Genomic DNA, 18,124 nt, shown 5'->3' on the forward strand with positions numbered 1-18,124 from the left:
TTGTGATTGACAAGTGCATTCTCCAAAAATGAACAACTGGAAATAATCCTTAGAAAGAGAAGTCTTTGCACTGCAAATGACATGAAACAGGCACTGAGTTGCAGGAGCAAAATGCAACTAATACACAGTTCCTTGCAGAATAAAGCCTTACTTAAAAGCACTAAAGTTAGCAGCTCTGACTCAGAGGAGTGTTACCTGAGACAAAAGGTGACTGGGCTTAAAGGCGGGCAGTATTTCTATAAACAGTGTAAAATACTGATGTGGATTCGTGGCATGGAATGGATCATTGGTTAAATGGGTGAGCAATTTGCCACAGCGCATTCAGTGTGCTGCAGAATATAATAGATGGCTTTGCAAAGTGCTTTGGAATGGTCAATTACATGTTTAAACTCTACAGATGTCTGCAGCATCATGAGCTGCTGGTGGACAGCCCTCATGTATTTGGATCTGGCAAAGGGAAAATTTTTCTGTACAGCCTATTTCCCCCCAAATAAACAGAGGAAGGAATAGACTTGCAGTAAACCTATGTACTCCTTTTTTGGGTACATCCCAGGTGGCTTCTGCTGCCCCTGAAAATGCAGAATGAGCTAACACAGCAGCTTGACTTGCTTACCCTGCTGAACTTTTCTTGAAGCCCTGTCTTGCTACAGCCATTCATTCTAATATTCAGTCATTAATTTAACTAAACACAAAAAGTGTTACTCCTTCTCTCAGTAGAGAACGGAGAGACTGTTTCATATTTTACTGAATTAAGATCAAGTTTTGAGGGATGAAGGAAGTGAGTAAAGTGATCGAAAAAATGGGTAAAAAGCTAAGAACTATTTCTAATTATGTTGTAATTGCTTTCTCTGTGAATGATTATGGTAGCTATAACGTTGGGTTCACTGGCTTCTGAAGTGTACACCTTATAGAAATCACACTGATTTTTCCCACTCTTTGGGCCATTTCAGACCAAGAAGTGAAAAAGTATATGGTAAGAGCTGGACTTGGCAATTGACTGAAGAAAAATTTAATGGAATGCTCTCTCTTCTGGTCAATACAATGCAAAAGTGAAGTAGCTGTGGAAGCACAGAGATATGGTTAAGCATGATATCTGTATTTCTAGATTAAAACTACTGTTACTGCAACAGAGATGTGTTTGCATTCTACCTCTATTACAATCCCTATTAAACTCACTGCAGAACTAAGGTCTGTGAAAATTGCATCATAACCCTTGTAATCCAGGAGACAGGTAAGCCCAATAATCAAACATCCTACCTATGATAGACTTAATCAGGGAAGAGTTCTCCTCCTGGAGTTTATTACCTTTTATTACAGATATGCACATTTTTAAAGCACTGTCACGTTAGCCATCTTTTCTCACTGTAACAGAGAAGTAAATTCTCAAGTAAACACAGCAGTGAGGCTTTGAAGGGGTAGAGCTGCAATAAAAAAAAAAACTATTTTGTTCCTAGCCAGGGTAAATGTATGCACTAAGAAAGGAATTAAGATTTTACATGCAGTAGGAATAAGTGAAAAAAGAAGTGTTCAAATGGTCCATAACTCAAAAAAGTAATCATTTGCTTCTTCAAGCACGTGAGCAATTCCATTAAACTAATCTGATTTAATTGCATTTAGCTCAGGGGGAGACTACTTAAATGCTTAAATGTAAACATATAATTAATTGTTTCCCTAAATGAGAGTCCAGTCAAGAAGAATGGTAATGCAAACAAACGTGAATATGCATTTAAATTTTTCAAAGTATTTGATTCAGTATTCTATATAGTAAAACATTCAAATTAGCCTTTTGGTGGGAAATCTGTTCCTTGGCTGCAACACATTCTCATAATGCAGCATCTAAATTAATTACTACACAGTATTATCTTACTGAGTGTCAGTAGCTCATGAACTAGCAAAATGCTCAAAAACAATCGATTGCATCTAAGTGAAAAAGCTCCTACGAGTTTTTGTTCAATATGCTTCAGAAAACAATACAAAAGGCATGTTCTTAAGTGAGTTCAGGTAAGAAATAGGAGCTCTTAATAATTCCTTGCTCACCTCTTCACAGCAAATTGCTTTTGCAGAATTAGTTTCAGGTAATAAACAAGTGACCATTCACACACACACACACAAATTATACAATGACCAAATATCTACTGCCAGACTGCCACAGGAGTCTGTTAAGCGTTAACTAGCATCTCTGATCATATACTGTTCAATTAATTGAATTAATTTTTCCTTAAATTATGTTTTTTTTAATTATGTATCACAAACTTTATTCTTTCATGCTTCTTCTTCAATTTGTATTTTATGTTGGAGGTATTATTATTTTCTTTTAAAAAATAACAAGAAAGAAACATGTCCACACCTGCCTGTATCTCCAAAACTAGGGTAAAATGATCAGCAAAATGCTGTCTGATATCTTCATTATGACAAGCAACATCAGAACCTGAAAAGGTCAATCTGCCCATAATGTACTGCACTTTATTCTGAGCGGAATGTGACTGGGGCAGATTATGAATGAATTAATTTTATGATATGAAAGAAATTTTGTTAACACTTTCCTTGTCTGTTTTGGCTTTTAAAAATGAAGTTTGATGGAAGCTGCCTTGAGAGCTGAGCACTGGCTCATCTTGATGCAAATTCTCTGGTCACATTTGAGTCAGCATTTAAGAGGACCTGTTGCCACATAGAAAATCAAGAACAATTACTCTAAATAATTACATCAGTTTATTGCTGCCTGTTGCCAAGAGAAACAAGTCCTTGTTCATAATATCCAATTGCGTTGCCAAGTAACTTAATCTTCAGGGAAACTAAATACGCTCGAGCACTAACACTTCTCTTACAATAAATATCTTCTCTAATTGATATCATCATGGCTCATAACTTCATCTTTGTTCTGACAGTTTCCTAAGGTAATCTCTGCTCAGTCATGGCCTGATGACCTCTAGGTGTGCGTTATCACACTGGACTTGATGGTACTCAGGGAGTGTCTGTGTTGGAGCCAGGCAAGCTAGGCTTCCCTCAGATTCACTGAGGAGAAAGCAGAACCTTTAAGGCAAGTGTGTCAAGCAGATGAGATGGATTGCAAGGCAGAAGCACCCATTTCTCCAGTGATCAGGGAGAGCAGGTGAGTGGAGGTTTCAGCTTTGAGGTTCTCTCCCACCTGGGCTGCCAGCAGAAATGGAAGCCAGAGCTCGTCAATGTGATGAAACTCTTCCTTTGGCCAGGAAGCCTGGCGAGAGACGAGCCTGATGATGGGCCAGCCCTGTAGACCTGAAGGCTGGGGTTTTCAAACCGGAATGCCTACAACTGCTGTTTGTTTGAACTTAGCAGCAGCTGCGAGGGTGAGGTCTGTTAGGTGCTGAAGGCAGATGTAAATATTGGCCTGAGTTACCAAGGAGAGAGAGCCGGCACCTCTCTTACACTCCTATCCCAGCACTTGAGTTGCTCTCCAGCCAGCTTTGCAATGCCTTTTGGTTCATTACCACTTGTAACCTTCAAAACCCCTGTTTCAGTAGTAGCATCTAAATTGTTGCAGACAGAAACTTAGTATTTCTTATTGTGCTTTCCATTTAAATTTCATTCCAGATTGAAAAGAATGCATTGAAATCTCTCTTTCCCTTGCAAGTTTATTGGATTGAGCAGTTCTCATTTTCTTTATTTTGTCTTTTGCTTCTTTTGCTTTACGAAACTGTGAACACAGCCCTAAAAATCTCCTTCCTCCCTATGAAACACTTCGCTACAGCAAAGAAATAAGACATCATGACAAAGTACATTCTTGTCTCACCAAAATCATGTTGTGCCATGTTAATTTAGATGTTCCCAAGAAACGCTTGATAAATTATTTCTAACATATTCCATTTTCCCCCATAGCTAATGTCAAATGAATGGCCCTATCCAGATGGGTGCCTGACTGGCTCTTTATTTAAGGCTTGTGATGCACAATGCAGTTTGTGATCTTCGGTTATTTCTCCCTAAGCCAATTGCACTTGTTGATTCAAAAACTACCTTGTAGTTCTTGCTGACAGCAACTTGACAGGAACTGCAAGGCTTATTGCGTTTTTCTGATTTCTCTGTGCTGTCACTGGTTCATTTTGCTGTGCTTATCCACTCTGATTTGTTAACGATCTCTAATCAACATCTAGGATTCTTCAGAGGTTGCAGGCATTTTCATTTCACTGTGAAAAACATTTCTCAAACAGCTGTCAGAACAGAGCCCACTCTTGTTTTGTTCTCTTCCTTTTTGGAAAACAGTACTGTGGACAGAATGATTTCAGACCAGACACAAACTCTTCTCACCTGTATAAGGAGTACTTATGACAAGAAAATAAATCTAGTGCTACAAAGACCTTCCTTTTTTTTTTCCCAACAGACAGGCTAGTTACTTTTTCCATGGCATCCTCTATACAAGAAATTCTAATTCAGCCTGCCTCACTGCTATGTTGAATCACGTTGTTAACGATCTCTAAGGTCTGATTTGGACAGCTATTTACGCTGTTCTCCTTTCAAATTTCTGAGGACCCATTTCTGTAATGGTATCTCCAGAATAAGAGCTATTCTGTATGTTCTGTTTACCTTTCAATATATCTTATTTAATCAATTTGTTTTTGTGAGGAAAGATAATCTATCAAAGCTTCTCATTAGTTATTATTTTTCTCCACTACCAACACTGTAGTTCTGTCAAATCCTAAAACTGTTCTCTAAAAATACCTGGCACAAGGAGCATCTCTTAACCAGGTGCATGGACACTTCACATTTTCAGGATAGAGCTCCATCATTTGCAATCTATACCTGATAATATTTAAACTAAGAACATGTAAATGCATTTCATCTTGTTTCTAGAGAAACTATCCTTAAACAGCTTTACTTATTTATCCATACATAGCTTTATATAAATATATATATGTATATAGAAAGAGAAAGAGAGAGAGGCGTGCAGGGTACAGTGTGTACTGAATCAACTCTTCATTATAATTCAAGTAAGGAAACACCTAAGTGCATAGAGCTGTGTAGCTCCCATTTACGGAGGTTGTTCTCTTGTATTCCTAATTCTAACAATGGATACAAATTGTCATTGACAATACACAGTTATTTGCTTCCCAAAGTTCTGTATTTCCTTTGTATTTCTGAAGATCACAGGGACTCATCCAAATCTGAAACAGTTATTTTAATTCCCAGTCTTTTCATTTCACTACAGTGCAATTATTGTATAGATTTTTGTGTAGACTTATTTACTGTTTTTCTTCTCCTGTTGGGTAAGCGTACAATAAGTAAAGTAACTTCTATTAGGTATCCATCACCAATATTGTAAACTTAATGGCATTTTAAAAATTACATAAGTAACTCAAGCATAAAAACGATTCCTTATGACACCATTTCAGATCAGTGGTGCCGCACCTTACCATACAATAGCCTGTGACTCAGAAACATTAAGCACAAACCATCATCACATTTTTCTTCTACCCAAGGTATTAACTGCTCAAGTTATATACAATTTATTTTGTATTTGGACTAAAATGTCTTTAGGAGGTAAAAGACAAAATGTAATATTCAGCATCTTACTGCAAATTCAATATATTAAGTTGTCTTCTTACTTAACCACGTATAATCCTACAGACTTTAGAAATCAGCATTTGCCCTTACTCAGATGCAGCAATGTATCTACCTTAAATTTCCCTTCTGGCCTCAATAGCTCAGTATTTAAAAGATGATACACTCAGAGAAGTCACAATCCCTAAGGGCTCAAAGCACCTTGATATAAAGACACAGTTGAGTTTAAGAACACATTTAAATCCAGTGTAAGTCTCTGTGCCTTGCAGTATCAAGAGAGTATTAAAAGTAAGTAAATGCCTCAATATTTTGCTAAACTGGGTCTAGAAACAAGTTTATCCTTTGAAAGAATGGAATAGTTGCAATACCTAAGTACAGATTAATCATACTCTGTGAGATTTATCTTTAAAAATAGCTGTAAGAGGAAAGCCTCCATTAATAAAAAAGGAAAACAGTGGATCAGCAAATGCTGGAGACTGTAATAAGCAAGAAAACACCTTAGCTCATGCCAAACTAAAGGCTTCATCTCATGCTACATTTGGCTTTCATAAAATATAGGTTAAATGGCTGCATTCAAGAGAATAATATGCTGCCCTTATCATTATTTGCTTTTTATTAAAAAGGAATGCTATCAGTGTTCTAGGACAAGTCCATGATACATGTCCCTAGGATGTGATGTGAGATTACTAACTTGTTACAGCAGAATTTGAATATGAGAAACTTACTTGAAGGCATTGGCATCTCCGTGGACCTTGTAGTTATCTGCACTGATTCTTGAGATAACTCTTGTGACAGCAATGAGAATACCAATATTGACCTGAAGAAGAAGAAACAAAACTTGGTTAGGAAATTAAGAACTGACTGTGTCAAAGGTACAAAGTGCCCTAAGAATGTACTGAGTGAATGCAACAGAAAATAGGAGCTTTGCCTTCTGTTTTTATTTGGTGAAAGAGGGAGGTTTCCAGTTTTGTACTGGTATAGTTTGACTTTTGTCAACGGATTTTCCTCTCCCCATAGTGGGTACTTGTGGCAGCTTGTGTTTTATTTTTTCCTTCAGAAACAGCTTGCTTCTTTCAGATGAGGCCAGACTGGCACACAGATTCACAACTAAAGTGGTCAGGATCCTTACTCTACAATTAAATACTCTGATAACTTCAGTGAACAGGAGTCTGTCTGTGTCTGCGTGCTCTTTGGTTTTGTGCTTTCATGTGCACAGGCTTCAGAAAACACCTTTCTTACTAGACTTCACAGTGTATAATTCTTGTTTCTTACCAAAATCTGCTTGCAACTTAAGCATGAGATTATTTTAAACAAGCAATGAGAAAAATATGTTAAGCCTGAACTCTGCTCTTCAAAAGCTGTACATGTTTTGATGTCAGGGATGAAAAGAATTCCCACCAGAAACCTAGGAATTCTTGAAACGACTAACGCTGAAAAGGTGCAACAAAGGGAAGTTTGCTCTGGAGTCACAGGTGAAGAAAGAAAGAAATCTTCATCATTTTAAGGAGATCTGGCAAAGACTGTCTTGTTTTGCAGAGACCTTAGGTTTAAAAAAAAAAGAGAGAGACTGTGAAGGTGAAAGAAACAAGTCCCCTCTTTCTGTCCAAGAGAATCCACAGATCAGCTACAAGGCTGATATTTAGCATCAAGTTAAGAACAAGGGAAGAACAAAGCTCTCTTGAACTAAAGAACATATAAAAAGAATTAATTATAGTATTACTGCTCAGTTAAAACTAAATAATCATAATTAATTTTAAAATAAATTTTCAGATTAGGGGAGTGAGGGGGTGAGTTGAAGAGTGATTAAGTTTGGTGATAATTGTTTCTGTGGCATTTTTCAGATTTCATGACCTCTTCTTAAATTGTAGATTTCTAAGGGCAGATCATCACCGGGGGTAAAGTGCAAGGATAGCTGTGGTAGTGCATTTCTGCTATGGCTTTTCAGCCCATCCATAGAATTCCCTGTAGAACAAAACAGCTTTTCAATTACAAGTGTATTCGTTGTTCAGTCGGTTTTACCGAGATTAATAAGTAGAGAAATTGAATGCTTTTGTGATCATTTTCCCTATTCCCACCAAATCATATATTGAAAATATTTTTAGCATCTCTGAGGCAGTAACAAGCATTTCTGAGAAACCCATTTATATGCTAAATATGCATGTTGACTGAAGCAGCAAGTGATGAACGTGAACAAGTTGCACATTCTCTTCTTTGCTCTTCCAAACTCTCCAGTTTTCTGCTGCATGTCCACCAAGCAATCATCCTCACTGCTGCGGCTTTTCATGGGAATTTCACAGGAATTCTACCCTTCACTTCTTCCCCAGCATACTATCTTTCAGCAGCCCTGTCTGGTTTTTTATCCAAAATATCAGTCTCCTCTTCTGACAGTTCCTTGCAGATATCTCATTGACAGCTCAGGTTCAGCTGTTGCATGAACCCTTTTTCCGATAACTGCAAACAGCACTCCTGCCAACCTCACTAGCACTTAACCCCAACCCTTTCTTCCATTCCTAATTCTTTTTAGACAGATTGTCCTAGATTTTACCTTCTGCATAGCATTTTCAAAAATATGCAGATTATGCATAAGTATTTTAAAAAACTGAAAAAATAAATTCCAGTGAAGTCAAGATGAAAGGATGAAACCTCATTCCTCAAATTCTGAATTTCCTGCATCTTACCAAAGTCAACAAGAGCTATAAATGATAAACACCAACAAAGGAATACTCTGATTATTGCAGACTTTCACTCAAACTGGACAAGAACCCTAGGAAGTGGTTGTCAAAATACCACAAGCAAGATAGTCTTCAAGGGGACAGAAACTAGATGGTTTGCTAAAGCACAAACAACTTAGCATTTCCAGATGAATTTTAATTTCATACGTAAAAATAAATGAAAGTGGAAACTAATTTACTTTATATTTTGGCTTGTCTAATGTTGAAGTTTAAAAAGACCTTGAGCTCCTCCTCTTGTGCAGTCAGTGTAATCATATCCCTTCCAGGATGCTTTGGTTAATTATTTACAAGATGTGGAGGAAGCCCTGTGATCTCTCTGCTGATGAAAATAAGGTACTTGTAAAATTAGCAACCAACCTTACACTCAAGTCCCAAAGTTCTATGTTTAAATTTCCTAAAGCACTTGAAAATTTCTGTTTAGATATTTTGAGAAATTAAAGTAATCTCATTCAGTCTAAATAAACAGGTTAACTATGAATGTCTTTTTTTGTTTATGTTTCAGTAAGCAAAGCATGGAGGTATTTCCGCTGTCCTTATAATGAGAAACCAAAATAACAGCCGCTGAATTGTTCCTCCCAGTGATTTTTTTGGCATTTGAAATAAATACTTAACCAGTAACTTTAATAGGGGAATGATTAGTTGATGAAGCACTCATTATGTTTTAGCATATATCAGAATGTTTAAAGTAGGAAGACAAACATTTAGATAAGAGAACTGTATATAGCTCCTATTTCTTGCTTTTCTGAAAGGCCAGATTGCCTGCCAGTGGCAGTTATTTTGCCTTAAAAGTACACAAGAACATGGAACTGACTACACTCTACTTTTCAAGTACAGCTAATAACAATAGCACGTTTCCTAACTCACAGGACTCCTTTCAAGGCAGCTGGTCCGACCTCAGGAACTCACAACTCTCTGTGAAATCGGCAGGAGCTGCCAGTTCCCATTATGGTGGGTTTGATCCAGAGCCCACCAGAGCCCATGGAAAGATCCCAAGGGCATCAGGGAGCTCTGGCTCACTCTGGTGACAGCCTGACCTGACTAAATATTGCCAGATCAGGCAGAGAGTTAAATGAGTAAAAAGAACTCTTTCAATGTGAATATTTCTTGTCAACATTGGTTTGGGTCAGATTTTTGGACATGGAAAAGCACAAAGTGCATGTGCCAAACTATCAGCAGTTCTAACACCTGATGCCTTTTCTCAGCTGTCTCAGTGGGATTTCTTGGGGATCTCACTGGAAGAGCAGAATGAATGCAGCAAACAATGTGGTGAGATGACAGAAGTGCTGAAATGTATCTTCAAGACTTTCACTTTTTTTCAGGGTTTTCACTCAGATTCCTTCCAAGTCTCATGAGATCTTTGTTGTTTCTTTAGTGCAGTGCAGAAATCCCATGAGTAAAACCCTCTGATGTGGTATGTTACATCCTGGCCAAGAAAAGGCTTGGCAGCACAGGGGAAATACAATTTTAAAAAATGGATGAAACATATTGTCTTAATTAAATCTATTGACCAGCTTTCCTCTAAAACCATAAACTATTTTAAGCTCCACTTCAATTTTGGACAGTGGTACAAGGAGTTATATCTGTTTCTTCAAGTCTGAGGTTTAACGTATTCTCTGACGGTGCAAGTTCCTCTAATCTCTGTCATGACATCATGAGTAGCACGCCAGCACTGCAAGTTGTTGGAACTGCAGCCCATTGCTAGGTCACATCAGAAATCAGTGAGCGTGCTGCATTTCCGTACACAGAGATGTTCAAAACTGGGGGAATGATTTTGGAAAGCCCGATGCCACACCTGCCTATCCCGGACCAATATCCCAGACCAAATACAGACTATACCAAATAGACTAGTTTGAGTTACTTTAGATTTCTTGGACATAACTTTCAGTTTTAATTTCTTACAATCTGTCCCATTGTTCTAAAAATCATTTCGTGATTTTCTGTTGGTTAACTGAGAGGAAATTTATTTTTAAAATAATGAATAAATTCAATTTTAAAATATTAAATTGACTAAATTGACCAATAAGAAAAAAAGAGTAGCTTTGCTGCTGTGATCTATTCGTTTGTCCTCTGTTTCACCACAGCACTTCAGTATGTACTTGATTTCAATAACTGAAGGAATCATACTGTTTCAGTGCCTTTAAACGTCATCGCTCCAATTCTGCCACTTTTTCCCATGGCAAATGGTGTCTAACACAGGGCACAAATTGCCACTTTTAAATCAGTGGGCCCATCTGCAGAGGAAGATACAATTCAACATACAAAAATGAGCTTAATTCTGCACCGATACGTAAAGGAATGAATAAAGGAAGACCATGAGGCTAACAGAGCTTACTAAAGCATGTATGAGCAGCAGGTGTAAAAGGAGCAAATCTTCAATATGTTTAATGCTCATAACCAAGTAGGAGTTGAAGCCAGTGATGGCAGTCTCAGCCTGGGATTCAAGTTTCGTGGTGTCCTATCTGAAGACACTGGCTACAAAACTAATGTCCCCATGGCACAGAATTATGTTAGCAGTATGCTATTGAAAATCATTTAACTCCATAAAAATGCTGTTTATTGGAAAGACTTGTGAAAAATCATCAGGCAAGTAACTGCTTACAGGGAAAACAATAGAAGGAACTTGCGACCACAACCCAGTCTTCCCCCAGAAATGGATTGTTCACTGTAGCACACCCGCTGCTCTGCGTACACAGATGCTTTCAGCAGAATTTCCTGAATTCTGCCATATCTATGGAAACACACCAAGGTAGCAGATGGTTGATAACAAACAAACCCTTCTGCCAGAAGCTCTTACTGTCTTGTTCCAAAAATTCAGGTGCTTCGTCAAGATTTGTTTGTTTGGCTTTTTTTTTTTTTTTTTTCCTTTGAAGACATATTTTCCCAGGCATTGAACTGGCTGAGGTTAGGCTGGCTTTCAAACTAATTGCAACAATTCTCGTGGAAAGCTGCCTTACAAGGATGGTATTGAGGTTTGCTGTTGTGCTTGGGGGCAGGGGAATCTGAAGTGGAGAGTGATCCTTAAACCTTAAGGTGCAGATAGAAGCCCAAAGACCTGCACATGGAAGGAACTATTTCTTTCCTCATATTCCTCAACTTTGGGTATGAGAATCCATTTAGGGCTGGGAGGTTCTGCAAATTACTCCCCAGAAAAGTATGTGTGAGTACTTTTTTCCCAGTCACACTCCCACCACATCATTCTGTTTTAAGGCTCCGTGATGTCTGCATTGACGGTGAGGCTGCAGCAGGACAAAAGCAGACTGGGTCTGCCTATTCTCTAGCGAGTGGGAGCTGAAAGGAGCAGGCCCCCTGTTTGCTTCACAGCATAATCCTTTTTCTTGGCAGAGATAAATTGTGGATGAAAGTAGTCAAAAACAGCTTTTTGAGGCATATTTTCAGAGCTAAACACTAATTCACACAACTAGTGGCTAATTTTCTCTTTAAAGAGCAGAGGCACACATGCACACACAAAATAGTGTTTAGCCTTGTTATTTCCCTATAGGCGTTAATATATTTTTCATCTAGCATATTCAAAGCCCAGAGAGAATAATTTGTCAGCCAGCTTGCTGCTATTTTGCAGAGAGAGACTGAGTTTAGACTATTTAACAAATTGCTCTACGTGAATCAACCTTGTGAGCTCATTCTTTCTCTTTCACAAAACATTTGCATTCCTACAAGAATATAACTTGAGCTGCACAAATATTATATATCACAAGTGATAGCCAGATAGTTAAACCCTTCCATTCATTGGCAAGTAGCTATGAATGCTAATTATTTAAGGCTGTGCTCACTCAGGTGAGTAAGTGCTTCACTATCTAGCGTGTTTTGATTAATATCACCTTTGGACAGCAGCTGGGAAGGATTTGATTTTAGAAGTTGCATGTCATTTCCTCCTTTGCTGCTGAACAACGTCCAGAAAGCAAATGCTAATGTGAGAAGATGTTCAAACATTACATTATTTTAATTGCTCTCTAGTCATCAGGATCCACACATCTTTGAATAGAAACTCACATACAGAAGGTCAGAGGTCCTGGCAAACAGGACAATAAGCTTGCCAGAACAAAGTCCAGAGCCATTTAGCCAATTCTAATCCTGTGATCAACATTTCTTATTTACATGCATATGCTTCCCTCAGGTAAAAGAAATTCTGCACAGGGATTTTCCACTGTTGCCATTAATCATTTCATTAAAACGCTAACATGAGGCAATTTCTGCCACAGTGACATAGCAACTGTTACCATTGTTTTTTTATATACGTTTATACGGCCTCATTTTTCAGAGCCTATATCTCCAGTGGAAGACACTGGGCTAAGAGCTGCTGGTTTTGTTGTCTCCAAGGCAAATGTTAGGATGTCAACCCAGGTGCAGTATAAAATTACCTGTGGTGGTACTGGTCAGCCCAGGAGCCACCTCCTGCTCCCCAAATCATTACAGAGATGTGCAGTGGCAAACACTAGCACTCACTGCACTACTCTGTGTATAGCTCTTCAGCCTTACGTGGCTGGATTTCTATCAGCAGGACTTGTGGGATTTCTCTGTGCGGAGAAATCTGGGGATGTGTCTGTGCTTTCTGTGGAAATCCTGTCTTGGGGAAGTACAAGGCAGAGGCACTGGCTCTCTTGGACGCTCATCCACACAAGTAGTCAGGATCCTATTTTACCTGACCCTCTTTCAGTGCCACAGCAGGCATAGGCTCTGGTGTAGATTTGGGGTCATGCCTTTCAAATCTAGCAAAGTTTTAAAGTCATCCTGATTTCTCAGATCTGTTGGATCTATTCCATGTTCATGGTCTCACTCTTACATTACAACTTGCAGCAAAAAATCGTAGACAGTGTGATCAATAATAGTAGAGGAAACAGTGCTGTAGGAGGAGAAATCTCCCCCTTCATCCCTACAGAGACCCCTGACTCCTTAAGCAATCATCGTGATTAAGCCACAACACACTGTAATTTAATGAGTAGGTATAACTAAACTGCTGTAGGGAATTCATGTCCCAGTACTGCAGCCATGGATGTGCATGCTCCTCTGGAAAGATGATGTTCATTGCAGCTGAAAGGTGTCCTGGTAGCCAAGCCGTCCCAGCCCTGTCTCAATCAGCCCAACAGACTGCCACAACCAGCGTCAAAATCCCAGTGCAGAAGAGCACAAAGACATTATCGCTGTAAGAAGGCAGATGTGGAGGCCACCTCCCCAGAGAGGTGACAGCTCAGGCTGTTGGTTTATCCCATTCCTGCCAGCTGCTGCTGAACATCATCTTCACTGCGGGCATTCAGCTTTCACCCAGAAAAGTGAGTTCTCTACAAGCAGCAGCTTCAAACACACTCCAGCTGAGTTCTGTTCTGCGGCTGACAGACATCCAGTATGAAAACAGCAGCCAGGGGTTTACCTACCAGAATTACAAACAATGCTGGTGCCACAAAAGCCCAGATTGCTCCATTCTCCAGAGAAAGCCAGCAGCTGCAGAGAAAAATAGAAAGATTGTAGGTGAAACACACAATCATTTAGTAAGTAATGTTCTTGATTTAAAAAGAGACTAAAAGTTAGTATAACTTCATCAGTGTTTACTGATGAATTTTAAAAGTGAGAGACACGATAGAGCATCAGTAGGAAGCTCCTTTTCTGCTCAAACTCTGAGGCAAGTTCTTTAGATTTGTGTCTTGCAAAGAGTCAGGGACAGCTACCTGCCCCAGGAGGCCTTCAAACAGCATTAGGGGCAGAAAGGAAGAAAGGAAAGGTTTTATTTGTTATTTGTTGTTCCTGCATCCACTCCTTCCAGTGCTGAAAGCACTGCCTTTGTAGCAAGAGGCAAATCCAAGCCTTTCCTGCCTTGCCCAGCTGGGGTTGGGCAGGAGGTGGGAAAACACGCTGTCATTACTTCTTTCTTACAGCACAGGCGATGTAAGCTAGTTAACCACACACAACAAACAACCCCTGCTCCAAACCTTTCACTTCCATAATGGCAGGACTGAATCTTGTGGTATTTTCTCAGATAATTTTACTTTACTTTTTCCAACTTAAATTGGAAGTTTTTGTTGTTTTTTTTTTTTAAATAGCAATTCTAAATCTGCAGATGCTCAACTGCAGTTTTTTCTCACCTTGTCAGAAATGCTTCAGCCCCGCCTTTATTCTGTGCATGAATGAGCAGAGCGCTCCCATTGGGTGCCCGCTGTCAGAGGCAGTGACCTCTGCCTATCGCCCTGCTCCTCCAGAATGGTGCAGAGCTACAGCCCTGCTCACAGTCCTACAAGTTCTTCTCTCCAGCAGATTTTTCATCCGTATTGTACCCGGCGTGGAGGCATTTTCATACTCACTTGTCACTTTCTCCATAGCTGTCTAACGACGATGTTGCAGAAATTACACAAATCACCAACGGGCAGCCTGTGATAAAGCAAAGGTCATGATAGTTCCAGTAAACCCTGCAAATTCAGCTAAACTTTGCTTGGACAACAGAGCGGCTCAGAGCAATTTTAGAATTAAGTCTAACTTGGCATCCTTCTGCGGCTGTGTAATACAATATATTTTAATCAATTAATGTTGGACAAACAAAATGACTTTTCAGTAAAGCACTAATTAAACAAGTAAACTGAATTAGTGTTAATTTCATTGAGAACCGTAGTCCTTTTCCAGCTCAGGTGGGTTTTTTAGTATAATTTCTCTCTCTCGCTATTTGAGCAGTGATATTCTGCGGAGCAATACCGAGTTTATTTTTACTGCTTTCCCCCAGGTGAGCCCACCTTGCTCAAGAATTCAAAAGCAAACTGTCAAACAGATGAGTTTCTTCCAGGGATACCAGACTAGCAGGCGAGAAGACAGAAATGGTGACCTTTAGTTGCCTAGAACATGGCACTGAGAAACAATTGTGAATAGAGCAGAGCGAATTAGGATCCCACTCAGGTGCCAAACTAAGAGTTATTTTAATATAAATATGTAATAGCCCTGCAAGATTTCGGGGCTTAAAGTAGATGACGTTTCCAGATAGGTTTTGACAGCTCCAGTATGCAGCATCCTGTGCGGTGGAAGAGTGCTTGCTGGGATTACACAGGGATTATAGAAAGGCAGATGAGTATGGCCCAGCTGCCCTCAGCCATGTCCTGTTCTGCCACTTAGCACAGCTTTCCAGGCAGGGAGCTGGAAATGGAGCGAGGGCTTTTTTGCAACAGTTCTGAATACAGTGAAACCTCATCCCTTTAAATATTAAATGATTGTCTGGTAATTCCTATATGATTTAATAAAATGTGAAGGTTTAGATTTCTGTCATCTTATGGAATTCAATAACCGTGTCCCAGACAGAGTATTATACATCATAGCTTGAGGTTTCAATTTTCTTTTAAATTCTTTAGGGTTTCTGCATGAGGTTTTTACAAAATCCTCTGACAAGCAATTTCTGCTTAATCTTACTGATTGTTCTCATAATCTTGTTAATCATCTTCACAAAACTCTGCAAAACTTTTTTGTAGCTGTAGAACTGTTATTTTTTGGAAATAGTATTTTTGTTCTTTAATGATTGTGCCTAGAATCTCCTTGCAGTTAGAAATGGGGAAGAAGCAGCATCTACAGGCATTGTTTGGTTTTCCACTTTGAAATTCACTGGGAGGATTTCAGTAAACCTGGAACTTGCTTCTCTTCTCCCATGCTTGTCCAAATAAGGATTAACCCTTCAAAAGCATATTTGCATAAAAACTAAGAGAAGGCAAGATTATAGTTTACATCTGTCTGGTTCAAGAAAGGAGAATCCCAAACATATTTGAACAAAACCAAGATTAATCATATTCAACACTGCAATTACACACTGACATAAACCCATCTGCTGGAAGTTGCTCTACCATGGCTATGTGAACTACCTTGACTAAAAGTCCCTTGGGGTGTGCCTGCATACCCCCAACCACAGACAACCTTCTTGGTTGGCACTGTTTGTCTTCTGACACCAGCTGTGTTCCTGCAACAAGCAAGCTCTGCCTGTATGTCACAGAAGCAAAAATACTTGTGTCTAACTCTCTTTTACACTTTCACTTTGCATTTTTTTTCCAAAAGCCAGGTATTCAAAGGATTACTGTGACATCAATTTTAAATGGCAGCGAAGAGGAAAATTAAATACAAAGTTCTTTTAGAAGATAATAAAACTTATGCAGATGAAACACAGAGCAGTCATCTGCATAAAAGACCTGTTAAGACAAGGGTAGTAAAACGTTCTGCAGCCTGAAGTGCAGTGTTTGCTTTTTCTTTGCATTGACAGGATGTTAAATGGTAGATAGCAATGGATGCAGCATCAAGGTTTTGTTACAGTGAAATGAGACCGTTTTTGCATTAAGAAACAATCATTCAATAATTCCATAAAAGTTGAAATAAAACCATATTTAGCCTAAGAGGATAGTGAGATTTATTCTGGACTGGAGAATTCGTATGGATTATATATTATACACAAAAGTAAATGTGTTTGCTTAATCTTTTGTCAGAAATAATTGTATAAGAACTGTGAAGTTTAGTCCACCCCCATAATAGGAAATGTTGACGTTGTGCTGGCACTGGTTACCATCCATGAAAGAATTACGGTTATGGTTCTTGACTGTATCTGAAAGTTTTCTCAGTTAGCAGATGCTACAAATATGCTCACCAATTCTACCCAGAATTGCTAAATTTATGATGCAATAGACTGTGCATTCCGGAGCACGGGATCAGATGAAAATGTTCTAGTACACATTTCTGGCAGATGATCTATGGCAATGTTGTCATTTGCGTCTCTGTAGTCCCAGTGCAATACAATGTCACCTTTAAATGGGACAAATAATTCCACACACCTCCCTGTGCTGCTGTAGCTTGAGCTGTCCAGGTCCCCAGGCCAGCTAATTTAAAGCTACCTCCCAAACCCAGAACCAAAATACAGCCTGCAGAGCGGGCATAAACTGAGCAGCTGGGAACAGGAAGCCCAAAAGCACCATCCTTGCACAGACAGAATTCTCCCTAAATTCAGCCCAACTGCAGACTCAAGCATAAAGCCTAAAATGAGCATGAGATAGATTACCAGCTTCCCACCTCTTCTTCAGCATTAAACTTCACATCTAATCCATTTGCTTTATGTTTCTGAGGCACTAATAATAAATTAAAGGGAAAATGCTTGTAAATCTGGGAGTTCTTTTTTGAAATCTTCTGTGTCATCTACACATAGCATAAACCAGAGAAGCTATAGAAAACTCTGGTAGACAATTTGAAGCAAGCAATTGCAAGGTAAACATTCTGAGAGGCTAAATATGTCATGTCTAGAAAAATTTGAAGATTAGACACAAATGAAGTATATTCCTTTCCAATACTTAAGAGATCTATTTTACTCAATGGGAAAAGAATATTCTCCTATCTGTTTTGAAGAAGTTAATTTTGTATGATTTCCCTTTGCTGCATTATACTATATCTGTGGATAAATCTGGGACAGCAAATAAGGAAGCTTAGATCTTTTCACAGCTTAGAACAAAGTCTCTATTCTAAGGTGGTCTCCAAAAGAAAGGAAATTGTCAGGAATTGGAAAACAGGCTAAGGTCAAAGTGCTACAGCAAAATCTCCAGTATCACAGCCTTTATCGTCAGCATCCTGCAGATGTTTGGTTGGGAAAAGTTTTGTTACAATAATCTGTGGGCGTTATGCTCAGTTGCCAAGGCAATAAAACATTTTTTTTCCCCAGTCAGTCTCAGGATAGTTTTAAATGCAGAATATTATCACCTTCCTCAAATTGCTCTTTTGAATTACAACTGCAGGGTTTAAGGTAATTTTAGCACCCTTGAGACTAAAGATAATACACAGGAACTTTAATCAACTCTGCATATTTGGTATCCCATCTCTCTGATTACTGTTGAATTCATTTTACAGAAGTGGTA

General features: G+C 38.9%; 1 protein-coding gene and 1 long non-coding RNA gene across 3 annotated transcripts in view; one reads left to right on the forward strand and one right to left on the reverse strand.

The window, feature by feature from the left end:
* LOC110406436 overlaps positions 1-18,124 on the forward strand; it is a 297,282-nt gene that overhangs the window by 188,777 nt on the left and 90,381 nt on the right. The gene's annotated exons all lie outside the window — the stretch shown is intronic.
* The window catches only part of ADGRD1 (adhesion G protein-coupled receptor D1), a 130,981-nt gene that overhangs the window by 19,857 nt on the left and 93,000 nt on the right, over positions 1-18,124 (reverse strand). Inside the window, exons 19-21 of the mRNA XM_021412936.1 lie at positions 14,573-14,639; positions 13,652-13,718; positions 6,258-6,349 (exon numbers count right to left, since the gene is read on the reverse strand). Of these exons, the coding sequence (XP_021268611.1) occupies positions 6,258-6,349; positions 13,652-13,718; positions 14,573-14,639 (226 nt within the window). The remainder of the gene's footprint in view (positions 1-6,257; positions 6,350-13,651; positions 13,719-14,572; positions 14,640-18,124) is intronic.

The sequence above is a fragment of the Numida meleagris genome, chromosome 14, assembly GCF_002078875.1.
Source record: "Numida meleagris isolate 19003 breed g44 Domestic line chromosome 14, NumMel1.0, whole genome shotgun sequence".
Classification (NCBI taxonomy): Eukaryota; Metazoa; Chordata; class Aves; order Galliformes; family Numididae; genus Numida; species Numida meleagris.